Here is a 20,308-nt window from a genome sequence, read left to right as displayed (position 1 = left end):
TGGCCATAGCTGAGTCAAGAATTATTTACACATTACATTAGAGTGAAGCCGGCCCGGAGAGGGATGAGAGGGGGCGCGGCGCCTTAGAGCCACTACAACAGGCAACTGATGGTGATGGACAGTGGAGAAACGCACACGAGGTATCAAGAGAAGCGACATTGCACTGAGGACAAACAGGGGAGAGGCAAAAGCACACACTTTTTTGCCGCCTCTTAACCCGCACTAGACTCCTCTTCATAAGGGGCCGCGACATCCAACCAAAGACTATAACGTTGCAACGTACGTAACTCTTTTCATGCTTACGTCAAGATTTGACAATGAAAAAAAAAAAGGTCCATTATCAAGCCCAGCCTCAGCCGAACCAAATGACTGCAACATTCATGTTTCCCTTCATAGCCTTTGGTAACAACTTCTTCACACTCAAGAATCGCGCCATCCCACAAATGAGTCCCTCAATAACAAGTCTTAAAGGTATCCCAAAAGAAGGGGGGGAGTGGGAGGGAGGTTAGCAGGAAGACACACCGTGTATGTCCTTGACTCTTGAATGTTGTTCATTTTAATTGGCTCCACAAAGGGCCCCTAAGGGGAAGTACGAGGAGCGATTACACTTGGGAAACAAGAGGAAAGTACCTTGTGCACCACTCACAATGGGTAAAAACTCCAAACTGGGATACATTTTTACCCTATAAAAAAATAAAATAAAGTAAACGACAACGATCGGGTCCATGTAAGCAGCAACACAGCGCAATTTTCAAACCTTTGGAATGGTCGGGGTTCATCTATAGCATTAAAATGATTCAAATTACATGGTGGAACCCCACATACTTGAGGCTCAACACCTGCACATTTACCTTTCGGTAACTTTTCTCAATCTTTTATGTTGTTGTTGATGTTGTCGTTGGAAGGAGGGGCTTAAGGGCACCCTTACTTTTCAGTTATGCACGCATGCACATTTATATATATAATGTGTGTGAACTTGTGTTCGTATGTGTGTATATTTTTTCAATGCATTTATTACGGGCATCAATTACATGAAGATTTTTGTTATTCGCGAGCCCGCCTGGTCCCCATCCCCTACAAATACAGGGGCTCCACCGTACATCGCTTGTGTAAGGTACAGAAACTAAAAGATCACATTAAATAACAAGAATTAAAAGAAAAAAATAGGCAAAGCCATACAACCAAATGGTTTAAAAGCAGAAAATATTTTGCCTGGTATATCAAATATGCACATTTGCTGCTTCATTAAATCCTGTACATGACACAAAAGCATTAAAAAAAAAGCTGTACAATGTCTAATAGTAGCTATTTACCCTTGAACATGTATATTTTGGCACACAGTTGCATCTAACAACCCTGTACTTTGACATCAGTCCAGAAATGTTTACGTGGTATCTTAAAATCAGTTCATTTGAATGCATTTTTTTTTAACAATAGGCAGTCAACTATTAAGCAGTACAATGCGATTAGGAACCTTACAGGTTCAAGTCCTTTCTTAAAGATTAGAAATCGTTTTTCAATTCTGACATCATCCTGCATGTTTAAACCAGCACAGACGGCGAGTGTGTGTGTGTGGCTCATTTTGCAACTTGGAATCAAAAGCAAGTAAAGGACCCTGACATGTGATTTTTTTTTTAACATACGTACATAAAACACAACTCATCATTTATTTACAGAATAAAAAGCTTCAAGCAGAAACAAATAATCCACCGGGTTTTATTTTTTATTTTGTTTTTTGTCGAGCAGAAGCTACACCGTGCATTTGGCGCGATATGAACAAGAAGCAAAAAGAAAAAGGTTTTGAAGACGTATGATCCTGAAATAAAACATACTTTTGATAAACCACCATAAGATATCATTAATATAAATTAGGACTAAATATTAACTGCTACATGTGTCGACCCCCCCACCCCCAAAAAAAAACAAACAAACGAAAAGCTTTTTGGAGATGGTTTGACATTGAACATGTTTGTCTATAATTTTCTAAATGAATCTCCTGAGAGACGACTCTCTCCTCCGCTTCCTCTGGTCCATTTTTAATGTGGTACACACCATGGCACCAAACAGCACAGTGGCTACTTGTCATCCTTTAAATAGACTGACGGACAGATTTCAAGTTTCAACACTCCTCCGATACCAAGTAGAGGGCACACCTTGGTTGGAAATGAGCTAATGGTCAAATTATTTTCTCTGGATCGCAAAATTTTTGTTTCATGAGTTGTTTTGTTTTGTGGGTTTTTGGGACCCACAATTCAAAGCAATGTCTGAGTTTCATTGTTTAATTTTAATTGCTATTTTTATTTATGATTACAATTTATTGTCTGTGACCGCCGTGTTTTTCTTTCATGAACAGCGTTCTGTTATTTTGTGGGTAACACCCAAGGTCTTTAATTTGAAAGAAAACAACATTTAATTTCATTCCGTGTGAAATAAATATACATAAGAGGTCAGGAAGTTTCATTTACTAACTGTCGTCCACCAGTCAAACATTCCTTGTTCGTGGACCGTGGAGGACTTTGGGAGCCTTCGTGGAAGCAAGCGCCCATCATCCTGACATCAACGGCTCTCTGGTGAGTGGATGGCTGCTCTTTTGGAACAAAAACTTAACAATTCAACCATCAATGACGCATAGGTGAAGGAAACTTGAACAAAAAAAAGCCCCCTCTCCGAAAAAAAGGTGTATTATTGTCATTTTTTTAAAAAAAGTTAAAATGTACTAAATGGTGTTCAATAGCCTTTTGTGTTGAATTGTTCAAGTAGTTTTGGTACAGTCAGAACATGGATGGAAGGGTGGATGGGGACATTTCCTCTTTCACATGTCGTCGTGTGTGTGTGTGTGTTGGGTGTCTTCAAGGGGTTGTTTCATTTCGGCCACAGGGAGCCCAAATTGCCACTCAGGCAGGATGTTGTGAAGAAATGAGGCAGGTGGGGCTTGAGTATGGTGAATGGGGGGGGGGTTCAGTGGACACTGACCAGCAGTGAGAACAAATAATGCCCTTACCCCCATACTGTATACATCCCATAGAACCTCAGGTCATTGTGCAGTTCATGGCATTAAGAAAGCATGCAAACTTGCACAAAAAGCCGCTCAACAGCATTGAAGAGGATTGAACCTCGCCGCAGTGGTTTCTCTTACCAAAAGTGAAGGGACTGGCTGGATTGATCTAAGGGATGTTTTGTCTTGTCTTGCCGGGGATGTGACAGAGTTGCTTCTTTGAAAAGAATGATGGCTCCCGGGGTGGGGGCGAGCTGGGAAACAAGGCTCGCCATTCATGGACGTACACCTGCCGGGAGTTGTTAAGATGCGCGTGGCGCCGGGGGAGAGGGGTGAAGCAAGTATACGATCACTCGCCATGGCAACGGTCTGGATGGATGCGATGGGATGGGATCAAAGCAATCCGGATGGCTGCATTTCCAAGCACGAGGATGCAGATCGTACTAGTTTGGATAAACGGTGCCCGTTTGCTTAAGTTTATTTTTATTTTTTGCCCGACTCATCGTGTGCGTCTCGACACATAAGTGGACTTTCTCACGGGAGTGGCACAACCACCAAGATATGTTCCTTTTGTTCAAAGGCGTTCAAAAGCAGCTGTTTAACGGTTTAAGATTTGTCCCACTGCTTGCTCGAGATGGAAGGGGTACTGCAGAAATCTGCGTGGGCCACGGGAAATTATCCTATTTCACTTAATCGGTCGGCAAATTGTGATTTATTTGCTACAAAAAAAATTGTTCTTCTATCTATCGCAACGATGTATAGTGACAGGCAAAACAATTCACTGCTCTTCCACTAGATGGCAGAAGGTACAATCAACATGTACTGTATATCCACCTCATTAGAGCAGAATATACGATGTCAGACAAAAATGTGCATGAGATGAGAAAATGATTTTAACTATCAAGAACCATCGTAGATAAACTTGTGTTAGTTTTATTTTTGAATCAAGACATCTGGAAAATAATTCCGAGTAGTTGTGAAACCACACGAGATTTCTAATGCCAAAAATGCCTCAGCAAATCTGAACTTGGCATCTGCATACGGATTCGCCAAGGACATGTTGATCAAATGATGTCATTTTTGCCATCCACGTGCATGGGGGGGGGGGGGGTATAATTGAATTAAAGATATCTGCGACTGTACTTTGCGTTTAGTATCTACCCAATTTGTAGATATCAGAAATCTTGAAGCGGGGAGAGAATCAACTTGATATCTACAATTCTGATCGCTATCTGCAATTCACAACGCAGATTCCAAATGATTGGTAGATATCAGAATTGTAGATATCAGTAATGGCACAAGTGACATCATTTCTCTCCGGCACACAGTAACATTGAATCTCTCTAGAATGCTAATTCTAGAAAAGAAAAATGTAATTGAGGATATCCAAGATGTTCTTTGGCCAAATTGAACAAACTATCTGCAACACATCCGGTCTTTTTGTGCCGTTTGTCTTTGGTGTAACTCATCGTGAATCAGAAAAATATCAGTCGGGGGATCTATAATTTGACATATACCTTTGGATGAAGTTTCAAGTCTGTCACCAAAATGAGTGAGCAAAGTTGGGTCATTTGCATAAGCAGGAAACGAGGGTGTCTCCGCCTCTGCTCAAGTTGTGATAAACTTCACTCGTTATATCAGGAGGCGCCTTCTCCCGTCTGAACGTCGCAGATAGCTCCACATACACTTTGCACTGTGTTTAACCGCCACAAGTTCCATTAAAGCTGACAGCTTGACGTCTTAACGGGACAGGTAGAGCCAGACGGGCGACATGCTAGCCTTCATGACGCTTCTTGCTGCGTATTTTGCAGGCCTCAAATCATTTGCGCCTCACTTCTTCCATTCTACTCTCTCGTACTTTTTTTTTTCTCCCCGGTATGCTTGTGCGAGTCATCCCTTTTGTGTCCATTTTTATTTAAACAGCTGCTTTGAAACATATTTTTATAACGCAATCCTGGGTGTTTGCAGCGATAAATATCTGCCCAGAGGACAGATGCTGCAAGTACGGGGGTAGTGTCTTTAAAAGCCGACATTTTTCTGCACCGCTGTTCTTTATAAACGGCTCTGACAGTCCAATTTCCTGGAGGTGGTCTCAAGAGCCGTAACGGCTATTGTCGCCGTCAAGACAAAATTTTAAACCAGATGTCTCGTCTTCAATGATCTGATTGCGGGATGCGGCCGACACATCGAAACGCACACGGTTGCAGCAAAAGTCTTCCGCTTGGTTCTGTGGAAAAAGGCAAAGACGGATAAATGCCGGAGGGGGCTTCCGTTACAGCTTTGATGCATCGTTTTTATAAGGAGGCTTATAATTACGTTGTTTATTTTAGGAAAAGTGAAGCCGACGTAAAAGAAAAGAGTGCAATCTAGGATTGTATTGATATACATACGTATATACCTGTACACTTGCAGACGCATACACAAACACCTGTGTATAATTATACATCTATAGACATATTGTGTGTATGTGTGTGGACCGACTGTTTCTCTCCATTTGTTCAAGCTAACAAGGCCATCCCTGAGCAGGGCGAAAAATCCAACCAGCGGTTGAACTTCGGAGTAAAGTGATGAGTGAGTATATTGTGCATTTTGTGTGAAGTCCTGTGGTGTTAAGAGAAACTGTCTTCAATCCTGAGGTGTTTGTTGTTGTTTTCTTTAGCATGTGTACACTAAAAAAAAAATGCTGGGCTGTTTTCCGCAGCCACTCGCTGGGTAACTGAATTTCAAACCAATTGGGTTACTTTTACTAAAGAACGGGTTCATTATTTTGACCCATAGATTGGGTTGAAGATTGAATTTGGGCGGGCTGAAGAGCTGTAGGTGGTCGCCATTTTTGAGTTGTGTACAAAGTTGACTGAAAATGAATGCAACATTCTTGGAAAATATTACAGGCAGCTGCATAGCTCAATGGGTAACGCCAACCTATGGGAGTTGGGAACCCTGACAGGGGAACATTGCTTTTTCTTTTTCTGAGAAAATGTTGGTCATAAAAATTTGGATGGTTTCTTGATAGCCTATCAGTATGGGTAGTTTTTAAATCGTTGATGGATCAATATCTTGGCCCAACATGCTGCATCGAATCCCCAACCCAATGTGCTGGGTATTCATAACCCAACACTGGCTGGGTCCCTTTTGGACCCAGTGCTGTGTCAGCTGTTCCACCCAATTTGGATGATTTTTGACCCAACAGTGCATGTGTTTGTTTGTGTGGATGTGTGTGTGTGCGCCCTTTCTCATCACAAAATGGATCAATCAACAAAATGAAGAAGAACAATGAAAGACAAACATTACGTTAAGACTCCTGCTGTCTTTCTTCTAAGTCATGTTGAGTTGTTGCACGCAGACGATTAGAAGAAAAGTCAAGACATATGGTCGGGAATGGAAATATTGCCATCTGGGAAAGGCATTACCTTCTTCTAGGATCACACATGTCATTGCACTACAATAAGCAGTTCTGTACAGTAGGGTACACCATAGCAAGCGCAGGATTAGCAAAGAAGGGCATCGCCGCTGACAAGTGTGCAACAACACGAGTGTTACCATGAAAAGAACACGCGCCTCGGCTGCGCCGGTGGCGGAAAGTGCGAAGTTCAGTTTAAGGCGAGCTGGCGGGGCTGAGGGCGGGGCTGAGGGTGGGGCTGGAGGCGTCCGAGCGGCTGTAATCGCTGAGGGAGCCGGGACGCGCGGCGTGGCCCGGCACCCCACCGCCGACCCCGCCCACACCGCTGCTGTGGGGCCTCTTGAGCATGCCGGGCTGGAAATCCGAGTGGCGCCTGGCGTGCTTCATTAGGTGGTCGCTTCGCATAAAGCGCTTGTCGCACAGTGGGCAACCAAACTTCTTTTCTCCCGTGTGGGTACGGTAGTGCCGGGCCAACTCGTCGGAGCGGGCGAACTTCTTACTGCAGTCGGGCCATGTACAAGGGAACGGACGCTCTCCTGGACAAAACAAAAATCAGACATTAATAGTGGGATGATCCAATAGCAGAATTAAATCAAATGTGACAGCATTAAACCGTTTGTGCATTATGATTTCATGCTTTAATTCAATTCATTTCAGTTGCTCCTTCCTATCTGCCCGCTTACAATCCACAGGAACACATTCATACAGACGAAGAATCCATGTTTGTCAGTACAGTATTCACTCATTATTCTCAAGTGACTTCGTCAGCTGCGATACTTTATTTTTATAAAGTTTAAGTTATTTTTATAAAGACCAAATTTTCCTGTGAGTATTATGATATTGTCAGTCTACCTATGTTGCTCCACCGTTTGTGTTGAAATAGCTGTTGCTTCAAGAGTTCTAAAACCGCTATGGAGATGCTAATTAATAGCGTGTCAATGGCGTTTTTCATCTTATGTTAGCATTAAGCTAGCCGCAGGTAAGGTTGTGTGGTTGTTTTAAATACATGACGTGTGATTCTTTTTGTTTTACGTTTAGTTAGACAGTAAACTTCAACTGGGAGTGGCAAAAAAAAACAATTAAGAACTGTTCACTATTTGCCAAAGTGATGCTTATTATGAAGTGAATTGAGTTCACAACAACCATGTCACAACAACAACAAAAATCTGAATCTCGAAAAACTTGTAAGTTGGGTCATTCACATCTCAGTAACTCAGGTGTGTTTGCATGTATCAAGTGCAATAATAAACAACCACATTACATTTTATAGCTTCCATTTTCTTAAAAACAATTAAGTCTGAATGAGCATTCTGCACTTTTGCCATAATTTACATTATAACCGGCCCGCGCAGAGTTTTTCCACCCATGACTTACAAGCTCCTCTGGGCAAAGATCCAGCGCCACTTTCAAGCATGGACCGACCACCAGACTACACGGTGTGAAACTCCCTCATCCTTTTGCAAGTGCCCTTTAGAAGCCATGAAAAATGAGCGTATACGAGTGACTCCTACTAAACAGCAAATCTGTTTTAAGACAAATTATTTGTGTACTTTCAAGATGATCCAATGATTTACTAATTGACTTTTCTTCAAGACACCTCCACTCACTACAGACAAGCTTAATTCAAAATCAAACATGGCATAATAAATAAATAAGATGGAAAAAGAAGCGGTGATTCAAATTTGGTCCTGAAAATCCAATATCCCTTCATCAAAGAGGAATTGAAATCAATTCTGCATCCAGTGCCGTGGGACTGCGGCCATGTGGTAGACGGATGACGTCATTCCAATTTGACCTCGCAATTCTCTGCGAGGATTTCAACATGTGATATTGTCCTAATAACAAGTTGGTTCTCCTTATAGCAAACCATGGTGACGCAGAGCGTGATGCTTTCATATTGCGGTACATCTCTGACATCTCATGAGCATGACCGAAACCTCACAACTGGAAGCGTCAAAGGTATGTTTCATTTCTTTTGTTTTTTTTTTTTTTTTTTTTTTTTTTTTTTGCAACACCTATTCTGCAATGTGGAGCTGATTCTCAATGTTAGAACGTTTATATCTTCTGTACCAGTGCTTGGCTGCCAGGCCCAGGAAGGCCTTCTCTGCCGGTCAAAGCATTATGAGAAGCATTGACCTACATTTACATCCAGAATTTTATTCCGTGAAATTGGATTAATTTACTCTCATCAGTCAATTCTCTTCGTTTCACCGCGTTTCTCTTGGCTGCACTGCTTCTCGTCTATGCATGCAGAAGTGAGATTTTTATTTATTTTTCTGTCCAATCAGATTTGATCATCTACGTGTTGCCGTGTCAATCTAATCTGCCCAGGGCCTAAAAAATTAGTATTGCTATCCAACATATCTTAAAAAGTCCCTGCAAAGTGAAAATACATGTATTTTTTTTCATGGGTTTAGAATGAATTTTGGATTTTTTAATTTATATTTGAAACTGTTTTTACCAGAATCAGAATTACTGGTAAACTAACCAGCCCATAGTAACAGTAAGCCTACTGTTATCTGATTGGTTTGTCTGTCGCAGACATGAATATATTTAATAAGCAGGTCTCTGGTTATTATGACATATTTTATTGAAAAAATTGACATTTTATTTGACAAACATTAGTTTTATCATGATCACAGATGACAAACATATTTCTTCTAATGGGATTTTCTGTGGCTTGGAAGGAGTTAAAATGTGACTATCAGGCACCCTCGAGGAAAATCCAAAACCGAAAAAGCTGTGGAGTGCCTTTAAAACAGCCGTTAACCCCGACGCCGTTGAATTCTCCAGATGCATTCACAATGGTCGCCCCACCCGTTCTCCAGTGTGTAACTATCTGTGAGTCGGCGCATGGGAAAATCACACCCTCCCCACCCCCCAGCCCCCGCCTTCATCGGGCAATAAAAGTGGGCTTTGACACTAATCTACTCAAAGCCAGATGGTACCATATATCTTGTGGTTTCCTTCCATTATATACAATGTGGAAACATTGTGTATGGAGCCTGAATGCAGCCTCACCATGTTTTTTAGGCTTGGCAAAAACGGGTCACATGTTCCTCGCAGTATGACAGAGCACAGTATTTTCATCATTTTTTTTTTTTAAACATGACTTTTACTCCCCAGCTATGTCTTGTGATCATAAAGTAAACACGCTCGCCATGTTTAAAGGTGCTGCAACAAATGCGCGCATCAGAGCAAGCCTGCCAAATGCTTTCTTTGTTCTGCGGTTTTCCCCCCCAAGGCCACAATGGAAAGAGTTGCTACTCGGATTCAAACGCTTCTCGTACGCTATCTGATGCCAACGTGTCTCAAGAAACAAGAAGTTGGTACGCGAGTAGCTTCGTAGGCCGTCGCCCAGCCGCCCCCACGATACTGCAACAAAACGTGCAGACAGACCGAGCAAGTCTAGACAGCCCGCTCTGTGTTCCTTGACGCCACTTGGGTCCTTCCCACTCGGGCTCCTGCACGCTCAAATGGATCTATGTTAATTTATGACTGGATTTCCATTCAAATGTTTAGCACGGCCAATGCAAATTGCCGGAGTGTCGCTTCTGGATAGAATTCAAAGCTGTAAATAACCAGAGCCTGCAGAAACATACTAGCTGAGTGTTACTTTTATGGCCCTAATCTCATTGATGAGCCTCATGATGGTCTGATTTTATACCTTATTAGCAAGAGGAACAGCCGGCACGGCCACCTGGCGCTGCCCAAAAAAAGGGGGGGAATTTGCGGCTAAAAAAGTGGCACTAAGCTCTGCAGGCTGCTTAAGGCTCAGTAACCAGTGTAACAGATCCAACAGCATGAATATTTAACCAGACACCAGAGAGCCTGTCTGAGATGTCCCCAAGTCCTATGAAGCCATGATGCAGCCATGATGGAAGCATCAGGTATCCAACGGCAACCTGCTGCGACGCTTCAAATTATTTAGATCTCCGTCACGACTGGGGATTGATGGGACACGTTGCCCCTTTTTCACCTTCACACTAAGTAGCTTCGGGATAAATCGAACGCCAAACTTAACTTCCATATCATAATGTGGGATTTTCACGAGAGAAACTTATTCCTGGAAGTCCTCAAGGGAGATTCATCGCTGCTTTGATCCTAAGTGGAAATAAGGCAACGGTCGGGTGCAAACACAGCCATTATTCAGCATCGTGTCTGCAAGGAATGTGACGAGACAAATTCACTCGTTCCGATCCTCTTGGGCCATGTTTGCACAGAGACAAGGATTTTTAGGGTGGTTTTGGATAGCACCTGTTTAAAAGAGGCCAAGCTAAACCAAGTCCATGTGTTCCAAAAAGGGAAACGAAAGCATTTCTTAATTCTGACTTTGTTTGGCATCTTCACACACCCTTTTTCCTCAATTAGCGGCCTCCTTCCATAATAATTGCTCTACCCCAATGAATCACCAACTTTTCTTGAGGAAGAAATTATTTTTTTAAATAAAAAAAATAAAAAGCCATGATTTAACAACTTTATAAGAATCCAAAAACAACAGCACTCAGCACCTCCTCCACTAAATGTCTTCGCCCTAAAACATGCACACACAAAAATGTTGACTAATCAGTCTCTGTGAAAAAAAAGAACAACAACAATTAAAGTTTTTTTTTAATTGTTACGACTCTTCATCCGAGATTTATGCTTAAATAGACTATTTGGGAAAGCTGAGGTCAGTGCAATTTTCCCCAAAATCCCTTTTTGATCAACAAAGTATCTGTCAAAACTATCATTTTGACCCGATGATAGTACATTAGTAAAATAATCTGTCCGGCTCTGTCTGGCCGAATCCTGTACCTCTAATTTGATTTTTAAGAAACCACCACGCCTGAGGAAAAACAGCCAATCACAAAAAAAAAGGTGAGACCGATGAGGTATTCATCCTCTGCCGCGCAGTTGAATCGTTTCACCCCAATTGCTAACGTAGCAGCCATGGCTAACATCGGTTTTACTTCTTATGCATGTTAGTTAGGGGCGGTGAAGCGACATTCAAATCTTGCTAGCTAGCTAGCTAGTGCAAACTCCGCCCCCATCCCCCACATATAATCCTACATTTTCCTTCTTACTAGTACGTACTCTCATTTTTTCGTGTGTTCAACAACAGTCCAAAGTAAGTTGCCCATCTGAAACCAGCCCAAAATGACTTCAACTAGTCTTCCAGGTAAAAGTAAAAATGTACAAAAATGTGGAGATGCATGCCTTTCATAGGACAACCAAATTAAGTTGCCCTTTTTTTTTTTTGCAAATGCTTTTGAATGGGTAATTGCTGAGTTGGGTGTGAGCCATGACGCCACCTGTTGCTTGAATACATTTTCATGTGGGCTAATGCCATTAGCATAAACAATCTTTAGGTCTGTAATACATACAGGACATCCAAATGGATCCGGCTAGCTTCCCTTATCGGACACACACACATACACACGGATTGTTGTCCCATCCTTGCGTGCTTGCCACATCCAGGGTGTGGTTGCTCTTTCTCAGAATGTGTCAGTTCGAAAGGGCGGGGTGGTAAAGGGAGTGGGGGGGGGGGGCGGTTGGGCAGCACTGACAGGATTGCCTAACAAACACAGTGACCCATTTAGCCGTAAAGGGAGTTACATCATGTGACGACAACTGTACTTCTACCAAGAACTGGCATTTGGGTTGGGGGGGGGGGCAGTAGCTCTTCGTGCAATGTGATTATGTCACAGGTACTGTAGTTATACAAGCGTTCACTCTGAGGCCAGTGGGTCAGTAAATAAACAGCTTAACTCTGACCCTCCCCCACTTTCCTTATATTCACGCCTAAGACTTTGGGATCATCGGTTTCTGCAGAAAGGGTGAAACCGGAGTCGTGAAAGCCGGCTCGGTCCCAGCGAAGGCGAGATCTAATCACTTTTTTGACGTGAGCAACAGTGCGACAACTCGGCGCGGTCACCTGCTCTAACAAAACGCGCCGGCATATCAAATGGAAGCAGATAACATTCCTGGCGTGTCCTTGGGCATGAAAGCAACACGTGACTCCACTGACAGGAGGGTGAGAGAGGTGGGCGGGGGGGTGTACAGTATAACTTGAAAATACCTCTACAAATTCCAGACAAAGACACAAGGTGCAGAGTAAACCCGCGCGGACTTTAACATGCAAACATCGGAAAGACGGGGAAACTGCATTGGTTAGTTGAATGCCCGTTAAGAGTAGCCGTCACTTCGCCTCAACTCTTTAGTGGTCAACCAGCATGGCAACAAATGAGAGACCAGTTCCAGTGGTCGCCGCATGGCACACTTCTGACATATGGTTGCGTGTTTACAGCACACTATAAGCTCAAGCCTGCCTCTCTGCCAGCAGACAAACACCTCTGGAACCTCTAGTCTGGAAAGTAAAAGTAAAAGCTCAGGCTGGTATAAATCTACGCCTTCGTGCGTTAACAGAGATGACGATGAAGCCTAAGGTGCAATTAATAAATATTGGGGAGGAGGAAATATTGGGGTGGTAACATCATTGTTACTGGTTCTGTATGATGGGACTTTTATAGTTAGGGACTGTATGGACAGTTTCCACAAAGAAGTCGAACAAAGCTTTTTTTTTTCTTCAGTATTTCTAGTGTAAACTCTTTCAAACTATCTGACCTGTATCGTGGCACTTTCATTGCGGTGGCGATCAGTAGTGCGTTACCTGCGCAGAGTGGCGCTACACATTGCTGTCCAGTAATGCACCACCGGAGAACTGAATCTTCTGTGTTGCATTGTAAGGTAAAAGTAGAATTTTTTTGGTTGAGTTTCGCGGAAAGTTCTGTGCCGTCTCGCTGCCAGGACATCACAGCTATTTACAAGGTAGGCACAACATCACCGACACACCCCTGCAGTGGAAACAAACTGAGGAATGGCAAAGAACAGCGGTACTTATACCGGTCCGCGGATCATTTGGGGCAAAAAAGGTTTGGGGACGCTGGCATAGAAGACCAAACTGAACTGTAACAAGTAGGGCAGCGATTTTCAAAGTGGATCCGGCCAACTACTTGCCCACGAACAATGACCCGTTGGTTCTTCAGTGCCTTGAGGGACAAAAATGTCTACCCGCCGTATCCCACGACCCTTATGTTTGGTATTTATCTTTCTCGTACCCCTGTATGTAACATCGTGTGAAACACCGGCGACAAAGGGCGGGGTCAGGTGCGTGTGACCTAAACTCGGTTCAGGAGAGGACTCTTAAAAACCTGGAGATCTATTATCCTTTTGTCGTTATTGAGAGAGACCAGTGAATAGACTGCCGGCACTTGCGGGCCTTATAGCTGTCAGGTTGTGAACAATAGCGGCAGCCTGGCTCCCAGCAGGAGAAGCGCTCCTCTAATGCATTTCAATCAGACGGGAGGCGCGTACTAACCGTAACGTTCTTCCCCTCAGGCCGCACTGCACAGGGGATATTGACATTCAGTCTGGAGACGCGCAGCGAGGTTGCGTTTGACCGTCCCGATTCCTGCATACACTTATCCGTGCATCATTACTTCATCCCCGTAACTCTTAAGGGAGCGGCAGGGATGGCTCGCCTGCATTGACCAGGTCATCAAATTTGCCTCAATTAGTTTGAGTGGGCACTCTGTTTTCGCCTTGAGTGCATGCAGAAACAACCTGCAGTCTCCTCATCTTTTCAATCCTGGTTAACTAAGGACATGCAAACAGTCGTCACCATTATTATGTGTTTGCAGTGTGTCCGCAGAGACAGGGCGCAGGCAGGGGGTGCCACATTATCCGTAAACGGTGGGGCCCGCGGGACAAAGCCAGCTTCGTTTTGCCGATGGGGAGTCTTGACATGACGGCTCATATGAGGCAAACCTTTAGAGGAGCCCGCAGGAAGAACAACGGAGCCGTTTAAACCCTGAGAGGCCTCAGCACTGCTCGATAAGACGAGATGCAGACAGACACAATGTTCCCCTTGGACCCGATGCTATTTAAGTGCGAGAAGTTTGTCCGACGCCATTTTAACGGACTTGATGCGGTTGCTTACCACATGACAGTAGCATGCTGGAGCCAGCAAGCGCAAACCTTTGAAAACGGATCCCAATGAGGACGTTTTGAAAATGACACATTTTATCGTCACAGTTCTGAAAATGGAGGACATGCTTGCATGAATGCTTCCCCAGGAAAGGGTAGGTGGGACTGCACCAGTAGGGCGAGCACGGTCAGGTCCGTATCCAATATTGGCGCATCGACACATTTTTTTTGGGGGGGGGGGGCTCTAAATACCACCACAATCAATGAGTTAAAAAAAAGATGTGATATGAAGTACCGTCCAATGAGTTCTGAAGAGTTTGGCCGATCACGAGTAGGTAATATTGCGCAAAACACTACACAATTCACCCTGCCGCTTTTGTCAGCATCCTCAATAAATACAATGGAACCAGTTCTGCCGGCAGCCACATACGCCCATGCCGTGGCGCTACTTAATGAGATGAAATTATATTAGGAGTAATTTGAGATCACACCCGCTAACTGGGTGAGCATCTCAAGAAATCACCAACTAGTGGGTTGGCACTGATATGACAGCAGTGCTTCTGCACCCAAGTTTTCCGGGGAGAAGACTGCCATGCATCCATTTGCCATACAAAAAGCCAATTCGTGGCAGGGCTCTGCCCCTATGCTTCTCTACTAGTGAAGCTCCTCCCCAACATGCAAAGAGATGTCAGTTTCTCAGTTGATATGTTTCACATCAACATATGCCCTTGATTACTACTTTCCTATTCGCAAGGGCTTTGAGCACAGCTACAGGTTGAGAACCACGAGTTAATAATATGTGTGAATAGCAAGGGGTCGCTGCCCCACTTTGTCAGCCAGGTCAGTGTAACACCAGGGCAGATTTTTGCTACGATTCTTCCCACTGCTGCTGCACAAAAATCTAACATGGAGAAACATAATCCTACCGTTCACCACGATGTTGTCAACTTTACAAACAAAATACCCAACCGTCCATCCTTCGATCCATTTTCTATAAGTGATCCCTAGCCAAGCTCTCTTTTGTGCGAGACGTTAGGTCATGGGGGGGCAATTATTTTTTTCCATAGGGCCACATGAGAACCAGAAAATATTATGGAGGGCCGGATCAAAAGGGTGAACTAAATTCGACATAATATTAATTGGATTTCTTTATTTAAAAAGCAGCATTTTGCACTTTTTGGCACGTTTTTCAGGCTTTAAGAGTACATTATTCTATCGTATCGAACGGGATTTGCTTGACTTGGCACTACTGCGGGCTTCCGTATCGTCTCCCCCTTCCTCCCTATGCTCTGCAACTTCAAGTAACTGTGCCACCTGGCGATGAAATATCATTACAAGTCCAAATGAAATGAATGCAGTCGTTGACATCGAACCTTAATTGTGTACGAACCTTCGGCGGGCCGGATTAAAAAGACCAACAGGCCGAATTTGGCCCACAGGCCGTAGTTTGCCCACCTCTGCGTTTGGTGAACCCTGGACCGATCACCAGTCAATGACACAAAACACAAAGGACTTCCTTGTTTTTACCGTGTCGATTTCTTGGCCTTCTTCATTGATGCTTCCATTAAATTCTCTTCACCCCTATGCAGAGGGCCACACCCCGGTGTGCCAGGCAAACACACGCTCTGGTTTACCACAACAAAGGGACCCGCCTTAGATCCCACAATGAGCATATATGCGGCCCTGCAAGAAACTAAATACTCCATTGAGTTCGACGGCTTTCGTCTGGAAGCCAAATGCAACAGTGCGGACCAAGTCTGAAGGCAAAACTCACAGGTGGAACCCCGTGACTGCCTAACAGGGTGCCCTGTGCTTTAGAGTTCTTATCCATTCAAACGGTAATCAGATTAGCCACAGATGCAACTGAATACAGTAAATGACCTACATCAATGGAGGGCAATGACAATGAATATATACCACTACCCCCCACCCCCCGCTCTCCATCTTTTGCGTGCCAAGAAGCGCTTTGTTGGTTTTTGAACAGTGTGCAGTGTTCCACAGGTCTGAATCCCTTTCTTCCTGCCACTGGTAATGAACACCACCTCGTAAGTCCTCACCGCCACAACACAACACGCTCCGCCACCTATTTTCTTTTGCGGCCCGAAGGCTGTAGAGAGTGGCGGCTGGGTGGGAAGAACAGAGTGGCTTTTGATAGGAATCATCCAAGTGCTACAGTACGTAAAGAATATACGAGACTGTGGGCAATTGAAATCGGCGTGGCCGTGGAAATGAACGACGGGGGCCTTTCTGTGTTAGTAGTGGCCATCATACGTGCTCGGCCGCTTAATCCAAGCTAAATCGGGTTTATGACCCAACATTAGCCAAGAAATATCCCGTTAGCTATAAAGTGCGTGAACTCGATGTAGGTTAGAAAATAAATATTGACGTGTGACGCCGGCCTTGTGTGTCCTTTAACGTGCAGTAATACAAGCAGCACATGATTAGAACAGGCACGACAGTGGCTTACACGTTGGGGTTATTTACATCCCTGTGATCAAGTGGATTAACTAATATGGTACCTTGTTTCCAGAGGACACATAACATCCAGCTGCACGGACTTCAAGCAAACATGAAGTGTATTTGACTTCATTGGAATGACTGCAAGGCTCAAATGAAGCTTTCGAATTAGGGGGGGAGAGGGGTGGGGGGCGCTACCAAAAGGAGATTGAGAAGTTGAAGTTGAAAAAAATTCACTCTGGGGACGTTTCATGCAGGTCAAATTTACTATCGGTGAAGAAATAGTAAAGTTGTGGGGCAGCCATCTGCTTGGACCATGTTGAATGGGCAATAGGATAAAGACACAAATGGATATCCTAAAAGTCTTCTTCGCTGAGCCACAGGCAAGAAAAGCGGGGCCACAATATCGTTCAAATTTACGCACTAAATGCTAATTTGTGGGCCACAAAATACGGCAGTCATTTGTGGCTGGGAATGAGTTGTGACATAGGCGCGAAATAATACCTTGTGGCTGCATAGTCGGTCAAATATGTGCAATAAAGAAGAATTACAACACATGCATGCACACAAAACCTTTAAGGTAGCTGTAGAGGGCATCCCGTATTTCGGTTAGCCAATACTGTATGTGCTAGCTATGTTTTCATCCACAGCCATCCCAAAAGCTTTTCCAGCAATTGATTTTAACCTCCAAACGCGCTCACGTTAGACCTACTTTTTGGCGCCGTACCTAGATTGTGAGCACAGTTGTTTCTTTTACCAGCCATGTCACGTCTGGGGCTCTGCACTTAATCAACAACTCAGCCTAATTTTACAGCAGGCAGTAGGGCTGGGTTGTGGCTGATGTGGCATATTTTGAAAGCTGCTATTCCACTTTTCACCATCCTTTTTTTTAAAGGTGCCAATGGGAGTGGCTCCAATGTGTGGGAAAAAAAACGTTTTACAACCAATTGGTCATTCGTATGCCTTGTTTACAGATCATGTCCAGGTGTGGAATTTCCCCTTGTCGCTTGTGCTGCTTCAGTTACGCGGTGAAGCCCATCCCGCCCATAAACGCCATCGTGGAAATACAAGTCTACTCAGGATTTACCGGTCTTGGTCCAACAGTGATGATCCAAACTGAAACCTACAACCTTGGTGAAAAGGTAGGTTGAATCGAGCAACCGCATGCTGGTCACGGGGTCATTAATTCAAGTTTGTGCAAAATTGAAGTCAGTCGCTCATTGTTCGAACATCTGTTTGGGCCAAGGCAATGGAGAAAATGGGGCAGCGGGTAAGAACGTGGCCAGGATAAGAACCAGAGTTTATTTCCTTTGTTTGTTACAAAGGGTCCAATGCAGACAACATGCACCCCCGCCCCCCAAAAAAATAATCATGCTGCTTTCTTAAACTATGTAGCCAGCATTCCTTAAAGCTTCATGTTTGCAGGAAACAGGAAACTGCCGAGTTTCTCCCGACAACACAGCACGAAAATATCGGTCAGCTGGGAGGTGGTTGGTGGAAATCCTGCCGTGTGGCAGGTAGACACACTGACCTCTTGTACCCGTGTAATATTTTGATTTAGGACGAGACCCAGACTCAGGCAAGGGCGGGAAAACCCCATCTCCACCCCGCTACCTCATCCCGGCCACATCGGGAGTACTGTGCACTCTTTGTCGCGGCACGAGCCAAAATGTTAAACTGCTGGAAGAGCCGCAGTAGATATAATCTCTTTCTGTTACTCCTTTTTCCTGTGTGGAAATTGTGATAATTTAAAAAGAAATGGCCAACACTAATCACAGCTTCACACGTGTACCCAAAACAAAAAAAATAGAGGGCACGCATGAATAGGGGTTTGTAAATTACAGTAAATCTGTGCTGCCAGGTGTCGCCACTTTTCTTTTTTTTTCGGGTGGGCAAAAAAAAAAAAAAAGCTAGACAAGCACCTCACTGTATCAGAGGTACCCCCGGCAGACCAGAAAGCCTGTCCAGACAAAACCTCAAACCAGCTGTAAAATATTCCATTAGGCACTTTGTCTTTCGGAAATATTGACCCCGTTCTTCCTCGGTGATGCCAACCATTTTTGAAGAGGTCCAATATACTGTCAAGACGGCCTTTTGTGAGGCATTTAGCAGGGGGACACAGAAGGCCCCGCCTGTTGTTTTATGAAGACATGACTTGTAATGAGCTTGTCAGGGTTGAAGACTCCTTTCGGAATATAACAGACGACATGACATAACCAGAGCACAGTAATGAGGCATGTACGCACTACACCGTGTACTCACTAACCACAAGACACCACAAGAAGCTCATGGGGAAAGATGGTTTTAAGAAACTACAAATAGTTATGCCCTCCGAAAAGCCGCGCAGTTTTCGTAAGATCACAACAAAAACGTCAAGGGCAGATGTTCTTTCAAGATGAATATAAACCTGATATGATGTCTTGTCTAATATGTACACGACAGGATGTGGTGCACGGGAGCCCCTGACACGGGGAGACCAGACCAATGCTGTCTGGTAACCTTGGACAACCCCACAAACCTCCTCGCAGCAACACATACCCACTAACTATTTGCTGCCTTCAAACTAAATAACGAAATGCACTTGGGTGAGTGATTTAAAATAATTGTCTACGTACTAGAAGCTGTTACGTACAGTGTTAAGAGTACAGTACATACAGTATAACGCAAGTAAAGTCTGCTTAAAAGAAAACAACAACACTGTGAGCTCTAGTTTATGAACACCATAGGCAATATATATAAGTGCTTGCTAGGTTTCCTATGAAATCTGTCCAGTACTTGAGGAAAATATACATTTATGATCGAGATTAATTATGCCTCAGCCAAATTGTGAGCTAAAGCCTTTTTTACGTCAAATTGTATTTTTTATTTTTTTTTAACATTGATGTATTGCTTTACCCAACAGGTTTCAGATCCACTTGTTTTTGCACATATTTTTGAAGGGATGGGGGTGAAATCGGCCTTATTTGAAGATATTGGGTACTCATGAAGGATGCCGATACCAGTCACTGATACTTAATTAAATACAAAAATATGACTTTGAGTAAATCTTTGACAATAGTTGGTGCTATATTGCGGCCATTTGACACACATTTGTAAATCATCATGTCCGTTGTAATCCCAGACTTTGTTCGGGATCATCAATTATTGAAATTTTATTTGGTATTGGTGTAGTGAGTACTCAAGAGGAAATACTCATCCTGGTATCAGTCTGAAAAAAAAATGTATTGATAATGGTACCAAGCCAGAATTAACCCAGAAGCCAAACGCTGTAACGTGTAAATGTTTTAAATTGAGAAAAAAGTCCCTCTTTCAAAAAGTGTAACAAAAATCTTGCTCCCCGAAATGTATTGCTAACTGGTTAATTTTGAAAGAGAAATTTTCAGCGCGCGTCAAAGTGTAGGTCTGGTTTGAGCTCCTTGCCAGCTCGCATAAACAAAGACCGCAATGACGGCATTTACACAAGTAGAAACGTCTGGTACTTGGCTCTC

General features: G+C 43.7%; 1 protein-coding gene and 1 long non-coding RNA gene across 4 annotated transcripts in view; one reads left to right on the top strand and one right to left on the bottom strand.

Annotated features, from left to right (window-relative positions):
• Window positions 1–1,641: 1,641 nt before the first annotated feature.
• The window catches only part of klf13 (Kruppel-like factor 13), a 21,934-nt gene continuing 3,267 nt past the window's right edge, over window positions 1,642–20,308 (bottom strand). Inside the window, exon 2 of the mRNA XM_052061287.1 lies at window positions 1,642–6,931. Coding sequence (XP_051917247.1) covers window positions 6,591–6,931 — 341 coding nt within the window. The 3' untranslated portion in view covers window positions 1,642–6,590. The remainder of the gene's footprint in view (window positions 6,932–20,308) is intronic.
• Window positions 8,241–20,308, top strand: part of LOC127597920 (uncharacterized) — a 20,826-nt gene continuing 8,758 nt past the window's right edge. For 2 of the 3 annotated variants that reach the window (XR_007961806.1, XR_007961808.1), the window contains exons 1-2: window positions 17,763–17,962; window positions 19,263–19,405. This is a non-coding gene — a long non-coding RNA (uncharacterized LOC127597920). Of the gene's footprint in view, window positions 8,355–17,762; window positions 17,963–19,262; window positions 19,406–20,308 lie in introns of those variants that run through there. The other variant, XR_007961807.1, reaches the window with a different exon arrangement.

The sequence above is a fragment of the Hippocampus zosterae genome, chromosome 3, assembly GCF_025434085.1.
Source record: "Hippocampus zosterae strain Florida chromosome 3, ASM2543408v3, whole genome shotgun sequence".
Classification (NCBI taxonomy): domain Eukaryota; kingdom Metazoa; phylum Chordata; class Actinopteri; order Syngnathiformes; family Syngnathidae; genus Hippocampus; species Hippocampus zosterae.
This window is presented reverse-complemented; position numbering and strand designations above follow the sequence as displayed.